The 27099-nt window shown below is 43.3% G+C and overlaps 1 protein-coding gene across 11 annotated transcripts in view; it reads left to right on the forward strand.

Annotated features, from left to right (window-relative positions):
- The window catches only part of NIN (ninein), a 99191-nt gene that overhangs the window by 33427 nt on the left and 38665 nt on the right, over positions 1-27099 (forward strand). For all 11 annotated transcript variants that reach the window (XR_003516005.2, XM_027572347.2, XM_027572349.2 and 8 more), the window contains 10 exons: positions 12054-12093; positions 13421-13611; positions 17633-17779; positions 18244-18411; positions 18894-19030; positions 19341-19481; positions 19732-19906; positions 22362-22472; positions 22863-22952; positions 26361-26499. Coding sequence is in view for 10 of the 11 variants with exons in the window: in XM_027572347.2 (XP_027428148.1) it covers positions 12054-12093; positions 13421-13611; positions 17633-17779; positions 18244-18411; positions 18894-19030; positions 19341-19481; positions 19732-19906; positions 22362-22472; positions 22863-22952; positions 26361-26499 (1339 nt within the window). In the remaining variant the exon portion in view is untranslated. The remainder of the gene's footprint in view (positions 1-12053; positions 12094-13420; positions 13612-17632; positions 17780-18243; positions 18412-18893; positions 19031-19340; positions 19482-19731; positions 19907-22361; positions 22473-22862; positions 22953-26360; positions 26500-27099) is intronic.

Here is a 27099-nt window from a genome sequence, read left to right on the forward strand (position 1 = left end):
CAGACTTGGTTCTCGTGGCCTCAGCAGTCGCCACGGCTCTCCTTCGTGGGGGTGTGGCACCCGGGCCTGCCTGGCCCTCCAACAGCCCGGTTTGCCCGCTTCGCTCGTTTCCCAGCTTTTCCTTGTGCATGTCGCGGTAATCTACCAGCAAAGGAGAAGCAGTAACATTTTCTTTATTCTTTTCTCACGGCTCATTTACCAGCGTGCCATTTATAGAACATGGTGGAGAATGCCGTGCTGAGCAAGCTCTAAATATTTCTTGCAAATCCCAGCTCAGACTGGGGGTGCAGATATTTCAGATATTAACACAAGCTGGGAAAGAGACAAAGTGCCTCAACTTTCTCAAAGTGGTCTGTCGACTGGGGGTTGATGGAGGTGTGTGTGCATGTGTGTGTGCACGCGCGTGTGTTCATTGCTAACACCCATGTTCAGCTCCTTAAAGCCCACAGGAAGCTTGCTCCAGTAAGGTCCCCAGCAGTCAGACATCTAGCATCTTCAGCCTTGCAGAAGGCCCACAAACCCAAAGGTAACTGACAAGAGCACAGGTGCTGCGCAGAAATGAAAGCAGCCATAATACTGCAGTCTAGAAGACACAGGACTGGTCTGCCGATCCCAAGAAGTTCCAACATTGTTTTAAAGATAAGGAGTCCCTGGGGGCACCTGGGTGGCTCAGCCGGTTCAACATCTGCCTTCAGCTCAGGTCATGATCTCAAGGTCCTGGCATCGAGCCCCACATGGGGCTCCCTGCTCTGCAGGGGGTCTGCTTCTCCCTCTCCCTCTGCCCCTGCTAGTGCTTTCTCTCTTGCTCACTCTCTCTCTCTCAAATAAATAAATAAAATCCTTACAGGGGGGGAAAAAAAAAGATAAGGACTACTTGCCCTCACACCAGAAGTGAAGGAACAGTGGCAGACATGTGAGCGAGAAGAGAGGAAGAAAAGCAGGCAGAGAAGAAAGATAGAAACCCCCCCAAAACGGTGTAAGAGTGTCGTGGCTGAGAGGTGACAGCTGAAGACAGACCATGAGAAGCAAAGAAGAGACCTTCTTGCCTGGGATGGCACAGCACAGGGCTGGTCCATCTGGAAGCAGAGGCTGCTTCTCTTCTTGGGTTCAGTCAGTTGCAGACCCTTTCTCGGGTCCCTGTGAGGATTTAGATCGGGGCTTTCCCCGGGAAAACGCATGTACTTATGTGCACAAAAATTTTGCATATCCAATTTCAGAGATTCGAGTGATTTTCCTACTTTAGTTATTGCTGTGTCCATAATATTTATCTTGCTGTCAGGAAGGGTCTCATTTTATCACATAAAGTCTGTTTCATAACCCTGAGTAGTGTGGAATGTATCAGACACTTCTCTGTGGGGAAAAAATGGTTAAAATATTTCTCAACACTTCAGGGGGTAAGCTTTCATTATGTGGGAAACACTTTTAAGTCTAGTATCTCCTTTCTCCCAAGTGCTTTCAGTACCCAGGGCATTATTATTTGGTGCTAAGAAATAAAGTGATTACTTATTTTTTGATAAGATGGTTTCTAGTTACTGCCTGGGGGCTACCCAGAAAGTTCTTGGGCAGAGCTGATTTTGTTGCTGGCAGCTTCTTTCTTATATCCTTGTTTTATCTACCAACTTCCAGTGAGATTTACTATTTAAAAGTGAGACTTTGGGCTCATGTGTAGGTAAAGGTAAGAGTAGAGGCCTGAGTTTGGGCAAAATCCTGCCGCGGTGTCTTAGTAAAAGGGTACGTTGGGAGAACCATTTCACACCTCCCCACCCCGCCTTGTACTGCCACTTCCCTTACTCCTCCAGAACCTCGTAGGTGAGACCTTCTGACACTGTATATAGAAGCTTTAGTGCTCAGTGACCCCTCTCAGTAGAACAGCAAATAGAGGCCCAGAAGGGTTCTTTCTCCCCATGTCTGTTCTCCAGGACGACCCCTACTGACCCGACTTTGTGAGTCTGTTATATCCTGCCCCCAAAAGCCTTACAGAGGCACTGGATCACCCCCTTTTACCCTTTTTAAAATTGCTGAAGGTGGACTCAAGCCGAAGCCCATCCAGATGCTTTCTTGACTAAAAATGAAGTGTTTTGTGAGCTGAATTGAGCCTGTCAGTTCTCAAAGCGATTCATCACTTTAAAACATCAAGAGCGGCACGTGTGACACGTTTGAAGTCCCTCTTGTCAATGAAGGGCCCGTCCAGGCTTCGTGTCGCAGCCACGGCCGTACGTCACACTCACTGCCTTCACGGATACGTGCAGTCCAGTGACATCGTTTCCCCGGGATGTCGGTCTTACGTCACACTGTCGTGTCAGGATAGCATTCCTGTTTCCTGGCCGGTTCCACAGGAGCCTCAGCAATTTAGGGCCACTCGTGGGCCAACAGAACTTCATACTCTGGGCAGCTCGAGCTTGCACCAGAAGTACCCTTGTCTCTTGGGAATGCCTGCTAATCTTCCTTATTCTAGAGTGGCCCCCCACTCGGGCACTGTGGGGAGGAGAATGTTCTTAATAACCTGTGGCGTTTATTTATTCTTATAAGCAGTTGAGAATCTGTCAGGAGTGCTTTACTCTTCTGTTGGCTTCTTTTTTTCCCTTTGGGTTGCCTGGGGTCCTTTTGTCTCCTGCCCTTGGCTATTAAAAATTTATTTCTTGGGTGTATTTGTTAACAGTGGTTCATACTTCATCTCCGTGTCACTGGGCAATATTGAAGGAGGGAGCGGGGATAGCTGTCTCCTTCGTGAATAATTCACAAGGAGTCGTCAGATGGGGAGCCGGGGATGGGCCTTCTTGGTTTTGACTGTGGGTTTCCTTCGACTCCTGGGTCCTGGCTCAGGGAAAGGTGAGAATCCTAGCTTGCCTTTAGACTGTAGTCTAGTCTCTGCTGCTCTCAGACACGCCCGATTTTCCCTAAAGTGACTTGATGGTTTTTTGGTGAAGATGAAAGGACCTGAACTTGTGGTCAAAAGTTACATGGAGTAGAAGCCCATCTGTTGCTACTCACCAGGAGACCAATTTTTGCTCTAGGATGAATCTGTTATTTTATTTATCTGAGCACGTGGAGAGGGATGGGCAACGGAATGGAATGGTGTCACAAACAGCTCTTGAAAGCTGTCCCCAGGGTGACTTGCTTCCTTCTAGGAACTCCTCCTATAGCGATAAGTGAGCAGACAGTCATTGGAAGGGATAGAACAGTAACTCCCCCCACCCCCCTTCCTTCTAGGGTTGTTCCATAATAGGGAAGTTGCTATGGATTGACAGTTCATTCCTCTGCTCCTGGGCTAGTGGCTCACAACATTTTTTCTGCATCCTTGTTTGGGAGGCCTTCTCCCATATGTACAACCAGAATTATAGGTAATGCTCCATAGATGTACTTCTTTGTAACTCCAGCCCTGCCTCCCACCCAAGAAGACATAGACATGCAGACAGATGAGAGTGATGCCATTATAAAGGTTGCTTTCAAGCAACTAAATTTATTTTTAATGTAAGTCCCATGGGAAGCTTCCAGCTTCCTTCGTTACCTGGAATCCCTCTCGTGACCACTCCTGGTCCACCACCGTGATGTGGTGCCTTGGGTAAGAACACACGTGATTGCTACGTGGTACCTAATGCTCCACCACTTTGGCCTCATCCTCTGAATGGAATATACGGCAGTAAACCTTGTTAGGAGGGGCTTCTGATGTTTCAGTTTGTATATGTTGAACTAATAAAAATTGTACACATTTTAATCCTCTTAGTTCAGCTTTATTCCAACAATTTGATTCTTTCCTGTTTTATTCCAGTGATTTGATTCTTTCCTGCTGAAACAGAAAATCTCTAACCTAGCTATTAAGCATGCCTCCCCTACCATGTCTGGTTCACAAGGCCCTAAAAAGCCATCACATGGGGAAAGACCTATAGTCCTCCTAAATTTTCAGCACTGAAATGTGTATTTCAGAATTTCATTTGGAAACCCTGAAGCAGAATGTGCTAATTCACAAGCGACAAGTAGTTTCCACCATTAGGCTGATACATGGCGTTCACCTTCCAATTTAGTGTGTTTATCTGGCAAATGGATTCTCATGGGAGTCTGACCTCTCATCTCAGGTGGCATTGAAAGGAAAGTGGTTGATTTTTCTTTTTTTTTTATGGGATCGTTTTCACTCAAGGCAGTTCGGTTGGACATTTGATTCTGAATTAATCCAGCCCAACAAAGGGCCCATTCTTGATTGCAGCATAAGGTGTGATTAATGAGACCGTTTTCCTGGCTGTTTTCTGCTTTACTTGGTTAAGAAACAGAAGTGAGATTTTAGGTTCCAAAGAGTACTTTTTTTTCCCCCTTTTTGTATGCACACCTGCAGCGGCTACTGAACTGACCTTGAATTTTAATTTTGTGCTTTCTTCTCAGGATAGGTGGAAGTAGGGAGAAACAAAACTAATGCCCAGTTCCAGTCTGTTCCTCAGACCTGGTGGGCAAGGTGGTTCCGTGACTATAATTGGGGCAGGACCACTTTGCTTTCTGCCCTCGTTGAAAACACGGGACACCTTGTTAACTGTTTTCCTCCACAGGGAATAAAGCAGGTCTAGTAAGATTAGTATCGAGAGCAGGAGGCTTTAAACAATGATTTCTTCCACTATAGACAATTGTCGTGTAAGCCAAAACCGGGCAGTTTAAGTAAGGGCCTGAGAGAAAAGTGGAAGCCAGTTGCTCCATGTACTCAACAATGGATGGGCAATCACGACTTTGTGTCGGGACTGTGTGGGGAGGAAGGGGTGTGGGGGTGTGGGGGTTTAAGAACTAAAAACCAACCAACCAACCCCCCAAACTGGCTTTACTACCCTACGGAAAATCACACTTCGCCAAACAGTGGGAAACTGACTCCTGGTCCCCTTAACGTTCATTTTCATATATGCCTAACTTCACAATTAACCTTCATGAATTCTTCATTTATATTGTATGGAGGAAATATCTGATGCTCGAGCAAACTTCTTAATAATGGAGCGAACTTCTGCCAAGAACTTTTGTAGCTGAAATGTACCTATTCCTCCCATTAGATTTTCTTGTTCTAGTCTTTGGCAAAGTAAGCGGTCTCATTCCTGATGCCATTTATTTCCATCAAACGACGTGACATCAAGATAGCTTTTCTTATTAATGGAATTTCAGCATTTCCCTTTCTTTTTCTTAAGTCTATTAGACCCTTTGGCCATTCCCAGAGATGAAATACTCATTCAAGATGCGATTGTAGACCACTTGAAAGTGATATAAAGAAGTCCCTCCAAAGCTAATACGGTATCTCTCGTTCTAACGCAGACTGCAGCTTTCCGACTTTGAGGCTTTGCTGTCCTGGGTAAGCCTTCCTGACTTGATCCCAGAGGGAATGCCCTTGGCATCCAGCCCCCACCCCCAGGTCCTTCCAGGTCAACAATTTCCAGTAACTATTCTCTAACTAGAAAATAAAGGAGACAACAAATAAAAAAAAATTAACAAGTTAATTTTAATAAGAGTAACATTTTCCAACTATACCATTAGGTATATTTTCCAAATGGAAAAGCGGTGTTCACTATCCCCCAAGAGCAGCTCTGATGAGTAAGGTATGGTGAGCAGATGTATTAAAAAAAAATCCCTTTCTTTAGGGACTTTAGGATCCAGTGAACCGAGAGCACTCCCCAACCTTGGTATGAGAGGAGACTTTAAGGCTCAAACTCTTTCAAATTCAGCATTTCTTCACACTGGCAGTCCCAAAGGCGTTTTGGCAACGTAGCAGGACTCATCAAAATGTGTGTGCCGCTAAAATTCCTACATTAACTCCTGTTGTCCCCAGGACTTACTTGTAGCTTTTAATTGCTTTTAAAGATAAAGGAACTGATGGGCTTTCTGGTCATGACAGACCTGCAGCTGAGCAGCTTCTCTCTGGGTTTGGAGCGGAGAGATCGGGAGCTGGGTGGTGAGGCCCTCCATTGCCTGATGTGCCTTCAAAGGCAGGGTGGCAGAAACGAACTGAAGTCCCAGGAAGTGTGTCCCTGCGGAAACAGGGGCCCTGCTGGGTGTACCGGGTTCCCGGTACCTGGCTCAGAGCAAGGGCTTTATAGATATTTAGGACTATTAGTTAAATATGCCATAGATGCCGTATTTTTAAAAGTCCTCAAGTTTTGGCTATAGCCACTCTTCTAAATTGATTTCTGTGTGTGTTTTTCCAGAGACTTCCTGGGCTTAGCTAAGTACACTGCTCTCATCAAATGGACACTACAATTCCGTTTGTTTGGGGAGCTTTGTTATCCCAGTAGATTTCCTTCCTCCTCTCTCTGGGCTTGCAAAGCTTTCCCCTTTCAAAAAAAGAAGAAGAAAACAAAACAAAACATGTGCTTAGGGCTGCTGAGATCAGTTCAGCCACCTCTGCTGGGAAAGAATAACCCCGTGTAAGCTCCCATAATCATTTTAATTAGCCATACATTCTGCGGCGCATGAGGTCTGCATTGGAGCAGATGACTGGTGGGGGCTGTGACTGAGCTGTTGTGGGTGGGGGGCCTTGCTGCTCCCGCAGGCTGCAGATGCTGGCCCCGCCTTGGGGTTGGAAGCCCGGGCTCCAAGAGGCTCAGGCCATCTGCTCTGCAGTCCAGCAAAGCAGGTGGCCCTCCCAAGAAAGCGGTCCTGAAGGCAGTTTCACTGGTGCGGCCCCCGTGTGCAGGGCACCCTGGCCCAGCTATAGGACAGCTAGAGCACCGGCCACAGTGGCCAGTGTGACATGGAGAGGCACAGCCCACGGAGTGGTGCGGGGCTCACCTTTGTCTGCCCAAGGGGGGCTGGGGGCTGCCTTCGGTAGCAGCCATTTTGGGGCCAGGCAACCTCTGACCCTCTCTCCTCCAGCTGCTCTCAGTAGGGCCGTGGGCCAGCACGCTGGGCACACTAATATGGAAGCATGGGCCGCCCCTGCCAGCTGTGGCAACCCACGGGGCACTGCCGCCCATGGGGAGGGTGCCCAGGAAGGCCCTGCTCCTATAAGTTGAATCAAAAATTGATTGCTTCATCACGACAACCATGTTCAAAGCCGTAGCTTCTACAGAGTCTCTTTTGGGTTTGTTCCTAAAGCTGATGCTGGTCTCTCTGCTGTTTCTTTTCTCTGCCCTTGTCCTAGTTTTGGACACCCAAATAATAGGAGCAGTAATAGTAATACTGATTTACTTAACAGACACTTAGCTCTTAATTTGTAGCAGGCACCATTTTAAGTGCGTTCCAAATATTAGCACACCTTTGTAGGCAGGCATTGTGAGATAATCAAGGCAGGCGGGGAGTTAAGTAACGAGTCCAAGGTTGAACAGCAAGGAAGTGGTGGAACTGAAACTGAACTCGGGGGACAGGGGGTCCAGCTCTGGAGCCCAGATCCTTACCACATCATTGTTGTGGCTGAACTAATAACAGCAGCTAACACTTCTAAGTGCCAGGCGTATGGCTCCACGTTCTTGGGCCTGTGGCCCAAGCTGGGTACCCCAGGGGTCACAGAGTGCCAGAACCAGACTTAACCCCATCTCTCCACTCAGCCCCTATGCTCACGCCCTCTGCCCTTTTGCCTCCAGAGGCCAGAGTAATTGAAGTCCCACAGAATGATTTGAAAACATTTATTAATACCATTTCTCCAGTGCGAAGTGACGGAAGATTTCAGGGGAAAACTTAACCCTTTTTCGTGAATTAGTCTAGAGAACACATGCCAGCAATTGTCCCTTCTTTCTTCCCCAACTTTTCCAAAGGTTTTTGAGATTACCTCCCTTCTGATGCTCATGACTGATCTGTGCTCAGAGGCCACCTGCCGTGCCAGGCTTTCACTGCACTGGGTAAACCAGCAGCAATGAAAAGACCTTGTTCCAGAATGATGCCCCCTTTTATTGGTGCTGTTCTAGTAGGCCAATGATCTAATCCCCCCAGCCTTCCAACCTGACATCCCCCTCCCGCTGCCCCTGAGCTATGAATGAACTGAATCTCTCCCCTGGCCCCTCACCCCTCGAAATTGCAATTTAATAACATTCAGCCACCCTGTGCTTACCTCCCCCTTATTAAAGGGACGGACCCTTGGTGGAGACTGGGGAGGGGCGCAGCACATTTCTGGGCAGCAAATTCCATCTCCAACTGAAGCAGTCTTGGAATGAAACTACAGCCATTCAGCCTAAGTTTGCTGCTTCTGGAAGGCTGGTCCTAGCTGGATCTAGGTTTCTTACACAGGACCACGGGAGAAATGTGTGCGTCACTGTCACCCTAGTGATTTTTTAACAAGTTCTCCCTTAGCCGCCACTGCGTGCCCAAAGTAGTTTGTGTGAGATTGAGCTGCCCGAGCTGCCTGGGCTTCAGAAGGCGGGGCTGAACCCGATGCCACGCGGTTAAGCTGCCTCCAGGGTGTCCCGGTCTCAGGCCCCCATTCGGGTCTCCGACCAGTGTCCCTGATCTTTCCACACTCCGCTAAGCTCAGGAGGCACCGGCCAGAACCGCACCTGGGCCTCCTGGGAGGCCTCTGTCCCAGGTCACAGGGCAGGACGAGGCTGCAGACATCACAGAGTGGTGCGTAGCAAAGGGAAAGTTCTTTCCCTTTCTCCCCAGCCCCATGACATAGGAAGTTCATTTGGTGAGAATTTGAGGGCAGGTGGGTAAAAAAAATAGCAAGGTCGGACCAGGTCGGACCTGTTCCTACTGCATGAACATCTAGAATAGCAAAGGAAATATAATCGTTTGCCACATTCCTTCAACCAAATGCACCAATTTTGATTATGTCTGTTTCCTTCCAGTCTTTGTCTTACTGTATAAATATTTTTGCCAGCGGCATAGTGTAGAGAGCATTTTTGTTATGGTCTTTCATTTAACATTTCATATTTTTCCATCTCCTACGTGGTTTTATAATTACACTTTTAATGACTACATTATGATGTATAATTGTACTTTGTGCTCCATTGTTGAGGGTTTAAATTGTTTTCTGTAGTCTTACAAAGAGTGCTAAATGTACATATCTATGCATATGCATTTTTCCTTTGACTTTACTATCATTAGAAATCATATGAAATTACTGGGTCGAAGAGTATGAACGTTTTTTATGGCTTTCAAACATGAAGCAATTTTCTTTACTAAAAGGGTAATGTCCATCCACATCACTACCAGTAACATTTAAACAGGCCTATTTTAAGTCATAACCTTGATGGTAATAGGACTCCTATCTTAAATACTGCTAATTTAATGGGAACAAAGTGATTCCTTGGTTTTAATTTATACTTCTTTGCTGTTGAAATGAGTCTTTCCCCATATTTGTTTAATTGTGTTGCCTTTTATGTGAATTGTCTGTATTCTTTGCATATCTGCTGGAGTTGGCATTTTTCTTACAAATGTATATGAATACTTTCCCAGGGCCACCCAATTTAACGCCTTAAGTTTAAACATGGTAATAAAAATAAAATCTAGCAAAATAAATTTAATAGGTACTACATAAGCACATGCCCAATAAAAATAAGATTTTATAGTGCTTATTTTGTGCCAAGCACAATTCTAAGCATTCTACCTAACTCTGTGAAATATGTACTACTATATCCCCATTTTGTAGATGGAGAAACTGAGGGAAAAGCAATTCATAAATGTGTCCAGGCCAAATTCAGTAGGTAAGGCCGTCTGGCTCCCATGTCCCTGCACTCTTATTAATTAGGGGGAAGAATCAGGGAAAGAGGGGAGCAGGGAATACTGCCCTGAGAAGTGAATCAGATATAAGCATCCAGTCCCATAGACTCATGAAATATTTGAAACAGTATATTGGAGCCTCTTGCACCTTTGAACTAATTGCTCACTATTTTAAAGTGAATTGAGAGGTGAGCAAATGTAAGAAATAAACCTTTCTGTCACTATACGCACCTCATTATGTTAGGAATTGTTACCAAGGGTTTTTTTTTTGAAGGTGTGTGTTTGCATTTTTCCATCTGTTTATCCTAGTGGGGGCTCCCTTTCTTGTTTGGGTCCAGTGATGGTGCATATTCTCCTGTTACTTTTCCTGTCCATTTGTGCTGTTAAAAAATTGTCCCCTTTTCATGATTTTCATAGGTTTTATTTTGAACGGTGGTTCTTAGATCATAGAAACCCATTTTATTTGTTTCAGGTGGATTTAAGGGATTCCGTTTTAGGGTGCTTCCAACTTATATGCTGAATAATAAATTTTCACAATGTGGGGTGCCAAAGTAGTATAAGAATTTAAATCTTCGCTCTGTGGGTGAGGAAATAGATATGCTGGGACAGACAGGCAGGCTGCTTTTAGTAGTGGAGCTTTATTGATTTAAATCATTTCATATGACAACGGTTGAATTCTGCCCAGAACCAATAGTGTAAGAAAGACTGTACATTGGGCTGCTTACCCCACTGCTCCTTCCGTACCCCCACCGTGCATCAGACATCCACCAGGTCGACAATGTGTCTTTATGAGGAAATGTGGACTGCTAAAATTGTAATCACAGACAAGCAAAAATCACACTGTCCCCTAATTCTGTTTCCATAACTACCATGTGTATTAGCAACTTGCAGTTGTAATCTGAAGGAGTTGTAGTGAACTTCTGCATTTTGAGTCATGGCAAGAATGACCCATCTCAGCATCGTCAGTTTGGAGTTTCAGTATAGTGTGGCAGAACCGGGGAAACTCTCTGGTGCTAGCTTCAGTCTGTTTCTAAGTAAAATATGGAACTGTGAAACCCTGGGAGATCGCTGTCCTTTAGTTAATTGGAGAGGAGCAACATAGGTGAGTATGGGGAGGAAGAAAGTAGATGACCTCAACTCATCTCGGCTTGAATGAGATACTGAAAGTCAACATTCAAGCTAAGGATTTTGGGTGGCACACTGATGAACTCAGTTCATCAGGTGTATTTTCCTGTTGCCTTTCTTTAGGATCCCAAGAAATCAGATTGTCTTGTATAGTTGAGCCGTCACAGAGAAAGGGCTGGGTATTTGTTATCAAACGCAGTTTCATTCATCAGGTTGGATCTCTGCTGAGACAGCAGCCAGCTTTCAAAAGGGGGGCTACCCCGTTTCTAAACAGCATTTCCTGCAATGGTTGTAGACCCTCCCAACAGGAGTGATTAGGCAGCTCGCTGGCCAGCCAAAGGCCACTGCGGACCTACTCGTTGCCACTGACTGGAAGTAGACCTGTACTGTGCTTGGCCGGTGGAGCAAGGGCTGGAGTTGTTCTGATTTGTGCCCTTGGCTGGGTGCTTTTGTGCAGTACATGGATTACAAATGTATGCTGTGACTTGAAAAAGACCCAGTAGTAACACAGCACAATAGGGGCAAGATGGTCCAGTTCAATTTTCACGGCTTCTAATGCAATTTACCAGTAACATATTTTATTTAACTTGAGCTTTCTAGCCTACTTGTTGTGGGTTGCATCTCTGTCTCCTTCCTCACTGTGTCACAAACACAGTAGACTCATTCTTGACTCTGTGCTTCAGCAAACAGTGGCTTCTCCTTCCTTTTCACATGGCTCTCTCCAGCTCACCCTTCAGGCCTCAGTTTAGATGTTGCTTCTTTCAGGAAGTCTACCCTGATCTCCCGAGTCTGGAGGATTCCATTTAGGTACCCTCATTAACATTTTGAAAAGTTCCCCATCGTAACACTTAACACGCTACAATATTGTACTTTCTGTGTTCTTGTCTGCATGTCTTCATTAGCATATAAACTTCTCGAGGCAAGAAATGTGTTCTGTTCATAGTCGTATTCTGAAGATGTACCGTAATACCTCGCACTCAGTACACGTTGAAGAACAAATTCATAAATGCATGGTATGAATTTTTGTTGGTTGATGGACTCTGCATATTTGCTTTGGCTTTTATTGGCTGTGATAGGTTTTGCTGTTGAATGAGTCAGTTTGCAAATGCGAAAGGCAAATCCCTAGTTGAAATAGTGCAGCCAGCTATGGGTGTTTCTTGAGTCTCTTCTCAATTGGCTGGTTGACTCAGGAGAACCCACCTGGAGGGTTCTGCGTCATGTGACTCACCCAGGTGATGATTTCAGAGCCAGGGAATGTTCTGATCTTGGAAAGACTGAATATGTACTAAAGCACACTAATCTTCTCTTGCCTTCTCTAGCACTGGAAGACACAACGCAGTGAGGAGTATGAAGCAGAAGGTAGGAACCGAGTGTGTCGGGCTCTGCTGGTCACAGGGCACTCAGACTCTACACCCCCTTTCCTGCAGCTCTCAGCCTTCTTCCCAACAACCTCACATGCTGGAGGCCAGCTAAGAAGTAACCCTAACAACAACAGCCATAAAAAATACTCATTCCCGGGGGAAAGTTCATAGTTTTAAAACCCTAGCATTTAACCTCATGCAAGGAATGGCAACTAAGATGTGGAATTTTACTTATGGGTCAATTACTCTCTTAAACAAACTTTGAAATTAATCTATGAGCAGTCCTAAACTAAATAGAGACCTATTAAAACACACCCATTGACAAGTTTCAGATGGATTGAAGAAGCCGCAGAGCATGTTGAATTTCTGGGGCCAGCAGATGGCACTGTGGTACAGCTGCCAGAACCTTCTCCCACTTCTCAGGCTACCCTGGCGGAACTCCACTTAAGAGTAATTACTGTGTGTTCTCTAGGTCTCTGACCTGGAAAGACACAGCAGTAATGAGCTTAATGTCTTCAATAAATAGTAAGGGTATCACTAAATGCACTTCTCAGCCTCCTAAGGTTCTTCCAGGCACACAAAATTGTGCCAGTAATTATCTCATGATTGAGTAATGACTTTAGAAATCTCTAACACGTAAGTGAAAAATTTAACTTGAAGTGAGAACTTTGAATAGAGGCTAAATACATTTTGATTTTTAAATAAGTCTGATCCTTAAGCGTTCAAATAAAACCTATCCTTAATGTTAAATGATTAGTAACTTGCAATTTACAACCATTTATTCTTTCAAGTGGGTTTGTCTGTAGGGCAGGATATTTGAAGGTGTAAAGATTTGGAAACAGGATAATCCTGAGACTTTTATGATTATGTTATGATACTTATCATGAAATCATTTCTTCTCAGTAAAAGCAGTTCTAGTGCTTCGACTAGAAAGAGCGGCAATAGAGACGTCTGGTAGCTGTAGTTGGGGCAGGGCATAGAAATCTCTCTGGACTGGCTCTCAACTAGCCTTCTCCCCCAGTCACACCAAAGCCTTAAGCCTGTGCTTGCTTTCAGTTGGAATAAAACAAACCTAGAACCTTGGTATGCCTGCAGAGGAGGTGTTTCTTGCATGGTGTAGAAAAAAGGTGCCTCTTCGCTCTAGTTGCAGCCCAAGAACCTGTGGTTCCATTTCATGTGAACTGCAGACTCAAATCAAAATGGAATCAGCATTGATAGTCTCTTTCCTGTAATACTGACTTTCAAAAAGCACGATTTTCTTTGAGGATAGGCTCTCTCTCTTTGTAATTCCTTTGCGGACAGCACAATAGATGTTTTTATTTCAGGTCAGTTAAGATTTTGGAACCCAGACGACTTGAATGCCTCACAGGGTGGGTCTTCCGCTCCCCAAGACTGGATAGAAGAGAAACTGCAGGAGGTTTGTGAAGACTTGGGGATCACCCGTGATGGTCACCTGAACCGAAAGAAGCTGGTCTCCATCTGTGAGCAGTATGGTCTGCAGAATGTTGATGGAGAGGTAAGTCTTGCCTCATATTTTTATTCAGAAATAATCATGATAACGTCTAGACTGGCCACAGGCTAGGAAGAGCCGTATTTTGGCTTCCTGCTGCATGTTACAGAGACTCCAGTCTCTTTTTTTTCCCTAGGAAGTAAGCCATGAAGATTCTTCCTGGAGAAGCTCATGTTGTGTTATGGAAAGCAAACAAAAAACAAAAAAAACCCTGACAGTAGCTGACACCTTCTGAGCCCCTCGCTGTGCTAAGCATGTTACCCCACGTCATTATCAGACATGACCTCAGTGCAGCCACGATGTCAGATATATTTGTTGAAGTGGCTTTCACAGAGCAAAATGTGGGAAAGACCCGGAGGACAGATTACGCAGGGAGCTGAGAAGATTGGAACTGGGCGAGTATTTCAAAGGCCAGGCTGATGAGTTTAGGTTTTTGGAGCGAAGATCTCAATATCAACCACAGAATGAGTAATATGTAGGACAAACTTTGATACTGAGGATGGTCTGAGCTGCTCTTGTGGGGTATATTGGTGTTGGGACAGCCTGTGGCTAGGGGCCCAGCCAGGAGCCATCACAATATTCTGGTCATGAGGAAATGAAAAAGGGGAGGTTGGTGAGTTTGAAGATATACAGAAGGATCTTGAAGGAGCCCCCAAAAGACTCCTGCTTGATAAGATTCTGAGCTTTGCCTTTTCTGAAGAATTAAGAGGGGAACTGGCAGGACTGGGTGCATGAATAGCCGTGAAACATGAGAATATAAATAATTCTAAGATTTGTCTTTCAAAGAGCTGAAAATAAGGAGGGACTCAGAGGTTAGGGCTGCAGTTGTAGTTGGGGGAATCTTTGATTATAATGTTACTTGAAACCATATTGTCTGCTTGCTCAGGGGCTAAGTGGTATTATTTTCCTAAGCCAGCTATTTATCATCAAAAGCTACCAAGTAGCCGAATTTGCAGAAAAGCTTTTCCCCTCCTTCTCCCTAGAATATGTGACTGTTCTGTACCCTTTGACTACCTTTTTAATGGCTCAGTGGTCATTTATTTTTCAGTGTTGGTTGTTGAATCATAAAATTAAATTCATCCTCCTAAATTATAAACCAGTGCAGTATGCAGAACCTTGGGTGGTTTTGCCAAGAAATATTGCACACACTTGGATTATTTATCTAAGAGCAATTCTTGGAATAAACTGTAGCCATTTGTGGGGAGTTGCATTTTCTTCTGTGGTGGAGTTTCCAAAGCCCAGGAAAAGAAGTAGCACATTTAGTTATTTTCCTCTGATCCGAGGATGAGTAAAAGATTGCTCATTGAATGTAGCTTTTACTTAATGTTTCCCGACCGCCAAAAAAAATCATGAAATACTCTAGTACTTCATACTACTGGCTCTAGACCAGAGAGGAGCTGAAAGTTCAAGATGATCTCATCACCCTGCAACGTGGGATCATAGGATTTCATGGCCGAAGGCAATTTTAGATTTTTAGACTCCTCATTTTATAGATAAAAAAGTGATGTCCCTGCTGCTTGTTGCCATTACCGTGAAGGGGAACTAGATTCCCTGTCTCACGTACCCTGCTTTCCAGAAGCAAGGACAACTGTAGGGCGGGGATGGCAAACTATTGCCTCGATGCCAAATATGGCCCAAAGTTTTGGGGGTTTTGGTTTTTTTCCTTTGGCCTGCCCAATGTTTAAAACTTGAACTTTTGCTACACTTTTTTTTTTTAAACCAGGAGATTTTTCTAAGAACCAGAATATTTGACTCCATTGTGCCAGCAGTGAGAGGTGGCTGGCGAGCTCCTTTGGACAGGGCATGCACTCATGTGCTCAGTTCCCTGCTTTAAATGGCGCCACTCTGTGACGTCTCAAGACCACCTGGACTTATTCATCTACGTTGCCTTCCTGGCTTCTCTGGGTATTTGGGTCTGTTAACCCTAGTCTGATGCATCATTTCCCAGCTGACACACTGGGAGATCAACCATCCGAGACTCGGCTGGTGTGTCATGAGGAGTAAGAATGTCCTCAGGGTTCTAGATTTGGCTCCTACACAGGGCCCAGGGGGGTGCCCCTGTTGCCCATTTGCCTTGCATTCTGTTCCGCCCAACCCTGCCTTCTGAATCCACAGCCATCTCTTCGCCACTTGCCCGCTCCCCTGTGTACAATTACTGGCAGGACTCACTTGCTCCGCTACTTTGAAGAGATGAGGTGATGGGTTTTTTTAGGCAGTCTGGAAGCACACTTGGCCAAGGTCACAAGTCCCCAAGCTGTGTGGAGCTAAGGTTAGAGCTGAAATAATGCTTGTTAACTTTGGTCAGCACACCTGGATTTACTGTGACTTCTGGCTTGGTGGTCCTGAAAGCCTAGTCCTCCAAGAAAGTGGTCTTCTGGTTGGTAAGAGTGAGACAGAAATGCTAAGGGATCTTAGCAACCCCAGAATCTCACCCCAAATACCTTTCCATTGGTTTTACCATTTAATTCTCTATTAAGAACTGTTCTTCTTCCAAAGATTCCCACTCTCTTAAAAAAACAACAACAACAACAACAACAAAAAAAACGGTTTCTTGTTTCGGAGATCTCTCCAGAGGAAGTGGTATTTAAAAAAAGGATAGAGACAGATGTTTCCTATTGGATGTGAATTGGAAAGAAGCATTTGAGATAAATGCCTCAGGCACTTCCATGAAGAATAAAATCAACAGTTATGAGACGACAAACCCTAGCAATAGTCCAGACTTATGAAATGAATAGTCAAAATTTGAAGATGTGTCACAAAGGGGCCTTTGTTAGAATGGACCCAGTTGCAGACTCTAATGCCTCATGAGTAATTTTGCTGCTTAATCGGTTTCCTTGCCCCTCAACAACATGCGCATCACCTGAGAGCTTGTCAGAGATGCAGAATATCAGACCCCCTATATCAGAGTCTGCATTTTAACAAGATCCTCAGGTGATCTGTACAATGGAGGAGTTTCTGTATAGAAAAACCTTAGCCCCCCCCCCCCCCCAGAGTTAAAGAGGAATCCAGCTGCCAGGAAAAAGGAGGTCATTGCCTTTCCTCCCTGTTTTGTGGTGTCAGTGACTCATATGCCGCTTTATTCATCCCTTTATATTCCTCTGTTGAGCTAGGGGACAAACCACCTCCTAGGCAAGCCTCTGGAAGGGACTATAGTCCAGTCTCTCCTTCCCCAGTTACATGATGAGGACTACTTGCTTATTGTTAGAGGGTACAAAATAGCCAGGCAAAATTCCCTTCTCTTTACATCTCTGGGATCCTTCCATTGGACACACACAAAATCTGTCTTATCTGATCTTCATTTCTCCTGTGCTAAAGCATTAAAACGAATAAAAACCGAAAACATGCAGTGTTGTTCCAAGTAGTGCTCTTAATCCCAAGTCCTGGGTTCTTAGATAATTGCAATCTGTCCCAGACTAAATTCTGCTGTGCTAACATACCAATTTCAAAAATTCAGTATAAGCAGTATATCATGTAAAGTCCAGACTTTTTTTTTTTTTTAGAGAGGTAGGGGAGGGGCAGAGGGAGAGAGAGAGTCTTAATCAGGGTCCATGCCTAGTGTGGAGCCTGACGTGGGGCTCCATCTCATGACCCTGAGATCATGACCGGAGCTGAAATCAAGAGTCGGACGCTTAACCGACTCTGCCACCCAGGTGCCCCCAGTCCAAACTTATTTCTGTTATTACAACACTGGGAAGCTATACCTTTATCTTTTTAAAGTAAATTTTTAGTCCATAGAATAATCTATAGCAACATTAAAGATTACCCATTTTAAGAGTATGAATAAAAGAAAAAAACAGTTGATTGCTAAATTGCATAAGATTATGAAAATGGATGTTTACTTTGTGGAGGAGGAAGGATGTATTACTGAAAAGGAAAATAAATTCAGTGAAATGAGAATAAAGGGACATGTTCTATTTCTGGAGCCTTAGAGTCAACAGTGGTGCCAATTTCTATTGGCCACGGATGTACTTAGGACCTTGTGTTATTTTGAGGGTAATACTGAAAGTAAGTGGTTACTATTTTCTAGATGCTTGAAGAAGTCTTCCATAATCTTGATCCTGACGGTACAATGAGTGTAGAAGATTTTTTCTATGGCTTGTTCAAAAATGGAAAATCCCTCACACCATCAGCATCTACTCCCTATAGACAGTTGAAAAGGCACCTCTCCATGCAGGTAAGAAATAAATCGGAAGTGATTTCTCCATGAGTAGAAGTTAAAACCCATTTGAAAAGCTTGTAATGAACTAACCTGTTGTCTGAAGAAGGAGAAGGAGAAAGAGAGAAGCAAAAAAAGAAAGACTAAACCACTGGGAAGGAGAAGTTGGGTTTGAAAAATGACCATAAATTACAGAGTGGGAAGCCACTAATTATGCCCCTTAATGTTAGCTGTGGGTCAGAAGAAACCTGGTGTTAAGTAGAGACACATCTATGTCAAGGGACTCGCTACCAGATCAAATGTTTTTGATAAGTTTTGCATTCTTGACTCACTTGGGAAAGAAAGATCAAAGGGGCGCACGACTTGTTTTTCTAGTAGTGTTAGAGAGACATCTCTTCTGCTCGTTGTGGTCAGGGCTGTCCAGTTTGGGTCAGTGTCTGGTTGAAATGCCTGACCTGGCTCAAGTCTCTTTCTTCTTCCAGTCCTTCGATGAGAGTGGCCGACGCACCACAACCCCATCAGTGATGACGAGTACCATTGGCTTTCGGGTCTTCTCCTGCCTGGATGACGGGATGGGCTACGCATCCGTGGAGAAAATACTTGACTCCTGGCAGGAAGAGGGCATTGAGAACAGCCAGGAGATCCTGAAGGTATGGCTGCTAACATGGGAGAAAAAGGACAAATTGGGCAAGGGCTGAAAAATTCCAGTGCTTTTGAAACTGATTTGATTTGATTTCTCCTTAATGATTCTTCTTTTCACAAGATCTCAGAGATAAGAGGTAACTTTTCTTACCCCATTTGACCAGGAGTCTGTTGCTAACTACTTTCCATGTTTTTAACTCCTAAACTATTGACAAGTGCAATGCTCTTAACCGATCTCTGGTTGGTAAAGATTAGAGTCACACTATTGTATTTATTTGCAGTGGCAGATAGTATTTTTTTAAACATGCAAATAAGTACGTTGTTTCCTCAGAGAGATCTTAGATTGAAGATTGTCCCTAAGCAGTCACTAAAGAAATGTAATCATCCAGCTTCTTGACTATACATCCACTTCTCGAGTTTGTATACCCTTCACTGCTTCCACTTTAGAGGACAGAACTTACAATGGTCTTCAACTTGTTCTGATTTCTAGGCCTTGGATTTCAGCCTTGATGGAAATGTCAACCTGACAGAATTGACACTGGCTCTTGAAAATGAACTTCTGGTCACCAAAAATGGCATTCACCAGGCGGCTCTGGCCAGCTTTAAGGCTGAGATCCGACATTTGCTGTGAGTTGGGTAAAAGGTTCACCTGCCCCATTCCCTTTCCCACTTGTGCAACAAGTCCTTTAGATGCCTGTGATGCATTCTATAGGCAGATGTGGCTTGTCTCCTAGCATCTCACCACTGTGAAAACGAGGTAACGCTTAGATTTGTGTTAGGCTTTTGAAGGGAGCCATGGAAATGTCTTTCTGTTTTGGAAGGGTTCTGGTTGTCTTGGTTTTGGTTTTGTATTGAAGCAAGCCAGATGAGAGCTTTTTTGGGTCTCCTTGTTGCTTAGAGACAGTTTCCCTTGAACTCGATCTATTTCTCATTCTAGGGAGCGGGTTGATCAAGTGATCAGAGAAAAAGAGAAGCTACGGTCAGATCTGGACAAGGCTGAGAAGCTCAAGTCTCTCATGGCTTCAGAGGTAGATGATCACCATGCGGCCATAGAGCGGCGGAATGAGTACAACCTCAGGTGCGACTGGTAGGGCCACGTCCCCTCCCTCCCACCACCCTGGCCCCTCGTGGTGGGGCTCAGCCTGCCTGCCTGGTTGGCCACACCTGGCTGGAGGGCGGTAGGTGTGGTCAAGCCTAAAGGAGAGCGGGACACATTAGATCCTTCAAGGAGCTTTCCATCTCTGTGACTCTCTGTTTCCATTTTTGGTGCATCTGCATTGGACCTCTGAGGGACTTGATGGCAGCTCGCTGGTCTTCCCTTCTCACAGGAAACTGGATGAAGAGTACAAGGAACGGATAGCGGCCTTAAAGAATGAACTCCGGAAGGAGAGAGAACAGATCCTGCAGCAGGTGGGCAAGCAGCGTTTGGAACTTGAGCAGGAAATCGAAAAGGCAAAAACAGAAGAGAACTACATCCGGGACCGCCTTGCTCTCTCTTTAAAGGTAATCCTCCTATTAGGTCTCTGGCCTGTGTCCCTGCTGGGGATACTGCCTGGAAAACTAGGGCTCCATAAGAGGATGGTCTGCACAGGGCTCAGTCCCAGGATTCCCGGAAGTTTGCCCTACTGAGTCATGACCCAGACATGGCGGAGCCCCTGCTGGGATCCAGGTTTCTGGTTTGCCGACAGGGTTGATTAGTGTATCTTGTTCTTCTTACCCCCCCAAGTTGCAGTGAGTCCTTAGGGCCGTTGGACACCTGGTCAAGGCCCTCTCTGTTCCCTGCCTCCCACCCCAGGTCAGAGCAGATGGCATTATCTCCTGCCCCACAGAGTTCAGCAGTTTTGTTTCTTTGCTTCCAAATGTGTCTTTTGCCTTACACATCCTCCTCTCCTTTCCTGTGTCTCAGGAGAGGAAGCGATCTTTCTCTTCACTGGACTGTGGTACAATGTAGTCTAGAGATAAAGGGGGTCGGTTGTGGACTCAGTCTGCCTAGTTCCATTCTGGATACCACTCCATACTGGAACACCTTGATCACGTTATCCCAGCCTGTTTCCTTGCGTAGAAAGGAGCATATTTAAATATGTGGATTAAATGAGATGATGCAAATGCAGTGTTTGGAAGGTAATAAATATACAAAGAATATTAACTGTTGTTCTTGAAACTCCACACATCAAAAACTGAGTGAATTCTCCCACCCTCACCATCAAATTGCTTCCTTTTCGGAATTTTCTCCTTAATCTACATCATGACCATGTGCTGTCACAGAAGCTAAAATTCTCAGTCGTCCTCACTCATCAGTCTCTCAGACCTGTCGATGCACTGAAAGGTCTTTCAGATTTATCCCCTTCCTCTCCGTCTGCAACCTCTGCAGAGGTTTGGAATTCATCGGAATTTCTCAGCTGACCTGTGTGCACCTTTTCTTCCATCTCCCCACCATCCCTATGACCCTCAGAGTTACCTTACTGAAGAACTGACTGAAGAACACGCTGTTAACGCTTTGTTAAAGTGCAGCGTGGTAGCACTGAAGGCCCCTGGAACGGAGCCTGGCCTCCTGCTTTTCCAACCGCAGGTCCCACCAGTAGCCTCCCGCCCCCCAGTCATGGCCCTGACCCCCACCGCAACTGCCCTCAGCTCTCTTGGTTCCTCAGCGGGCCTTTGGGCTCCTTCACTGCTTTCTCCAACACGGCAGACCACAGGACTCTTTCATTCCCATGATGCTTCCTTTTTTCTTGCCAGAAGAGAAGGCATCACAGATGATCGTATCTACATCTGTCTCCCTCCCCACGGTCCAGATTGTGTTTTCCCTGTGGTCAGCAACAGAATCTGATTGGTTAGTTTCCAGAGCACCAGCACAGGCCTGATACACAGAGATTGCGCCTGTTTTGACATCTAAATTTAGACATACTCTGAAAGATTAGAGTTTTAGAACTGGCATTTTGGGAGAAGGTGGTTGTTTTTTTTTTTTTAAAGAAAAAACTCTTTAAGCACATTCTTTTTTTATTCCATATTGGTATGTGAGGGTGTGAACTAGAATGTATTAAAAATATACTGGCTTTATATTCTTTTGGCAAAATATACTTTGAAAATAATGTTCTTCCAATCAGCCTTTAACACTGGAACAGAACATACGTCAAAATGCACGTCTGTGAGGTTTTATTTATTTTTTAAGCAAATGTGGGTAGAAATCTAACAAGTATTATATATACAGGAAAAAAAGCCATCTTTTGTGGACTTTAGTTGATGTGTTATTATAATAATTTAAACATACAAGTTATGAAAAACCTTTATGTGCAGCTTTTATAGCATCAATAAATAAAATTGATTTTCATTCTACTTTTTATACTTTTCTGAGTTCTCTTTTGCTATCAGATGAACAAGGTATCCTGCCACCAATTTTGACAATATTATTGAGAATGTTTTTCATGTCATTAAATATTATATTGCAATGCTATCCAATAGAAATACAATGGAAGCCATATATGTAACTTCAGATTTTCAAATGGCCGCATAAAATGAAACAGGTGAATGTAATTCTGAATTTTATTTAATCCAGTATCTCCAAAACATTATTTTGACACATAATCAATATACAAAAATTATTACTGAGCCATTTTACCTTTTTGCCTTAACTCCTTAAAATCTGGTATTTTATATACTTATATATGAGTACATCTCAGTTTGTACTATACACATATTTCAAGTGCTCACTATCCACATGTGACTGCTAGTCGCTGCCATATTAGCATCATTCTGTAGGATCAAAGAAAGAGGAGGCAGACTTTTGGGTTATAAGATAAATCTCAATTTTTTTATATTTACTTTTGTCCTCTCTAATCTACTGAAACTTTCAAGATGAACAAATTCAATCTAGAGCACGAATTTATGCATCCTATAAAAAGGTACAACAGTTTGCTTATTTTTAGTTCTGTGTCCATTTAATTTCCCCAAATTTCTTCAGGAAAACAGTCGTCTAGAAAATGAGCTTCTGGAAAGTGCAGAGAAGTTGGCAGAGTATGAGAATCTGACAAACAAACTCCAGCGAAATTTGGAAAATGTGTTAGCAGAAAAGGTAAATCTGTTTAAATTTGATCTCCTGACATGCAGCCCAAAGTGCAGTTTACTCAAAAGAGCAGAAGCAATGCCACCAAGGAAATGTCTATGAGGGAAATACTTAGATGGTTCAAGGAGGCCATCGGTTTGGCAGGGATATAATTTCAGAGCTTGGATACGAAGGAAACATTGCCTAGCACTGAGACGTGATCCCTGCCTTGGTTGAACACATTGCTCTAGTATGTTCTTCCCATCATCCAGTTGGTAATGTTCTGCTTAAATGTCACATTCCTTTCATACTCAAGAGACCATAATCTGCATGAACACCAGAAAGTGGGGCCTTTGGTGGGTTAGAGGTCCAAGAGGGACACTTGGGGAAAATGAAAACTATGCCCTTTTCCTTTTCTAGTTTGGTGACCTTGATCCCAGCAGTGCTGAATTCTTTCTGCAAGAAGAGAGGCTGACGCAAATGAGAAATGAATATGAGCAGCAGTGCAGGGTGAGTGACTAAAGAGAACCTAATACGTGGAGGAGGGCCTGGGTTCAAATCCCACTTCACCATTTACTAGTGACCATAAGTAAGTCACTTAATAATCTGTGGGTGCCTCAGTTCCTCATCTGTAAGATGGTAAACATAAGGGTACCCGCTTAGTAGGTTGTTGTGAAGAGTCAATGAGTGAATATTTGTAAAGTGCTTAGAACAGAGCCTGGAACATAGTAAGCACTTAACCCAAATGTTAGCTGTTATTATCTAGTATCCCCAAAATATTAGGGAATCAGGCAAGCTGCATTTAAGTCTGCCTTATCTAGGTCAGAAATTGCTAGTGCTTAGAGGAGAATATAGTTTTATTCCAAGTGGAGAAATATGTAGTCATGTTGATGCCTTTCTTAATCAAACGCTGCAGACCTAATCTGATGTAATTTGCTTTTGTCCTGTGGTTTTTGGGTTTTTTTCTGAATACATTCCTTATTTTATTCACAAAATGCAAATAAAGCAAACCACTCCAGTCTTTAGCCAGTAAATCATCACAAATTCGTACCAAAACTGGCACAAAAATAGACACACAGACCAATGGAACAGAATAGAGAGCCCATATATGGACCCTCAACTCTATGGTCAAATAATCTTTGACAAAGCAGGAAAAAATATGCAATGGAAAAAGGACAGTCTCTTCATTAAATGGTACTGGGAAAATTGGACTGCTATATACAGAAGAATGAAACTCGACCATTCTCTTACACCATGCACAAAGATAAACTCAAAATGGATGAAAAACTTCAATGTGAGACAGGAATCCATCAAAATCCTAGAGAACATAGACAATAACCTTTTGACATTGGCCACAGCAACTTCTTTCATGACACGTCTCCAAAAGCAAGGGAAACAAAAGTGAAAATGAACTTTTGGAACTTCATCAAGATAAAAAGCTTCTGCACAGCAAAGGAAACAGTCGACAAAACAAAGAGGCAACCCACAGAATGGGAGAAGATATTTGCAAATGACACTACAGACAAAGGGCTTGGTATCCAAGATCTATAAAGAACTTCTCAAACTCAACACCTCAAAAAACAAATAATCAAGTCCAAAAAATGGGCAGAAGACGTGAACAGACACTTCTCCATAGAAGACATACAAATGGCTAACAGACAAATGAAAAAAATGTTCATCATTCTTAGCCATCAGGGAAATTCAAATCAAAACCACATTGAGATACCACCTTACACCAGTTAGAATGGCAAAAATTGACAAGGCAAGAAACAACAAATGTCGGAGAGTTTGTGGAGAAAGGGGAACCCTCTTACACTGTTGGTGGGAATGCAAGTTGGTACAGCCATTTTGGAAAACAGTGTGGAGGTTCCTCAAAAAATTAAAAATAGAGCTACCTATGACCCAGCAATTGCACTACTGGGTATTTACCCCAAAGACACAGATGTAGTGAAAAGAAGGGGCACCTGCACCCCAATGTTCATAGCAGCAACGTCCACAATAGCCAAACTGTGGAAAGAGCCGAGATGCCCTTCAAAAGATGAATGGATAAAGAAGATGTGGTCCATATATACAATGGAATATGACTCAGCCATCAGAAAGGATGACTACCCAACTTTTGCATCAACATGGATGGGACCGGAGGAGATTATGCTAAGTGAAATAAGTCAAGCAGAGAAAGTCAATTATCATATGGTTTCACTTATTTTTGGAACATAAGGAATAACACGGCCAGGGAAGGGAAAAACGGGGGGGAAATCGGAGGGAGAGACGAACCATGAGAGACTATGGACTCTGAGAAACAAACTGAGGATTTTAACACGGGGAGGGGGGTGTGGGGATGGGTTAGTCCAGTGATGGGTATTAAGGAGGGCATGTAGTGGGTGTTATACGCAAACAATGAATCATGGATCACTACATCAAAAATTAATGATGTACTATATGGTGACTAACATAAAAAAAAATAAAAACAAAACAAAATTCCTACAAGAAAAGACAAAAATATCCTCATAAATAATAGCAATCTTTGATTTTTTTTTAAGTAACTCCTAAGTTTAGGAATTTGTGGGTTTTTTTCCTTAAATCACAAACACTTGTTGATTTTAACAAGGGAAAATATAATAGTTCTAACTACTTTAGATGAAAGTTGTACTCATGCAGAAATGAAGAAAATAATCACTTCCTTATGAGGTTGCTTATAGCCTCCCTTCCCAGGAAATAAACGTGCACATTTTGAGAAAAGAAATGAAACATTAATGCCACTTTTACAATTAAGTTTTGGCTCTTGGCTCTAATCACGTAGAGGTGTTTTCCTTATAGATCTTTAAAGTTATGATTTCTTTAGTAAAATCTGTCCTCTCTCTCCCCAAATTCCCCAAATCCCCCAAATCCCTTCAGTGTTTTTTTAAAAATAGATTTATATACATTCATCCATACAATTCACCCATTTAACGGGTACAGTTCAGTATCTTTTAGTATATTCACAGAATTGTACAATCATTACCATAATCAAGGTTAGAACATTTTCATCACCCTGGAAAGAAACTCCCGTTCCACTTAGCTGTAATCACTCTCTAGGCAACTAATAATCTACTTTTTGTCTCTGTAGATTTGCCTATTCTTTACATTTCATGTAAACAGAATCATACAGTAGTATGTGGTCCTTTGCCGCTGGTCTCCTTCACTTACTATAACGTTTTCATTGTTCATCCGTGTTGTAGCATGTATCAGCACTTCTTTTAATTGCTGCGTTATATTCTCTTGTATGGTTATACCACATTTTATTTATCCATTCACTAGTTGATGAACATTGGGCTTAGTCTGTTATGAATAATGCTGCTATGAACATCTGTGTGCAAGTTTTTGTGTGGATAGGTTTTCATTTCTCTTGGGTATATATCTAGGAGGGGAATTGCTGGGTTATAAGATTACTACTTTGGAGGAACCACCAAACTTTTCCCAAGGGGTTTGTACCATTTTACATTCCCACCAATATGAGAGTTCCAATTTCTGCACATCCTTGCCAACCGTTGTTCTTGCTATGTCTTTTAGAGTCGAGCCATCCCTAGGGATTATGAAGTGGTGGGTGTTTTATTTGCCTTTCCCTGATGTCGAAAGATTTTGAGTATCTCTTCAAGGGCTTTTCAGCATATCTCTTTTGGAGAAAGGTCTATTTGAAATCCTTTGCCTAATTTTTAAATGGATTGTCTTTTTATTATTGAGTTGTAATAGTTCCTTATAGATTCTAGTTACAAGTCCCTTATCAGACCACATAATTTGCAAACACTGTTTTGCCACTCTGTGGGTTGTCTTCTTACTTTCATGATATCCTTTGAAACAAAAGTTTTTAGTTCGGTGATGTCATTTACTTTTTCTTTTGCTGCTTGTGCTGTAAGACTGGTGTTGGTTTTTAAATTCGAGGTATTACAAGACCAGGTGGATGAACTCCAGTCTGAGCTGGAAGAATTTCGCACACAAGGCAAAGTGTTGAGACCTCCCTTGAAGACCTCACTATCAGAAGAACTTGGTGTTAACACGGGTTACATCGAGCCTGACCAGAGTAAGCCATTCCGACATCATCTTTTCAGAGGCTGTGCCTTTGGTTTTTACTGTTAGGGCTATGTTTGAATGTAAAATTGCACAACTTTGGCAACCAACAAAAACTAAACAGAAAAACCCTGGCAATATTTTCTTGAGCTATTTCACTTGTGGTCTGTTTTTTCATTTGTCTTTAAAGTCTTTATGAAAATATTTCTATCTGATTTTTATGTGTATCAGCAAAGGAATGGAAAAATCAAACCACAAGGATATTTGCTTTGTTTAAAAACAAAACAAAACAACAACAACAAAAAAACACTGGCCTCAAGTCTGAGAATCTAAGGCCTTGGGAGTGTAAGAATTCAGGCACTGAGCTCTTGCTGAATCCTCCCTTTCTTAAGGAGTGCCTCACGGGTATGGTGATAGCTTTGGAAACCAGGTCAATCAGAAATCAGGATTCAGTTTTCTTATGCCGGCTGTGTTAAATATCAGCATTGCCTCTGTAAAACAACAAGTAAATAAGTGTTGGTTGACTGTGCCTTTGAGGAGGATTTTGGGTGGCGAGGTGGAAAGGCAGAGTTGTTTGGCAGCTCTGCTGCATGCGTTATTAGCTCTTTTCCTC

The sequence above is a fragment of the Zalophus californianus genome, chromosome 6 (genome assembly GCF_009762305.2).
Source record: "Zalophus californianus isolate mZalCal1 chromosome 6, mZalCal1.pri.v2, whole genome shotgun sequence".
Taxonomy (NCBI): Eukaryota; Metazoa; Chordata; class Mammalia; order Carnivora; family Otariidae; genus Zalophus; species Zalophus californianus.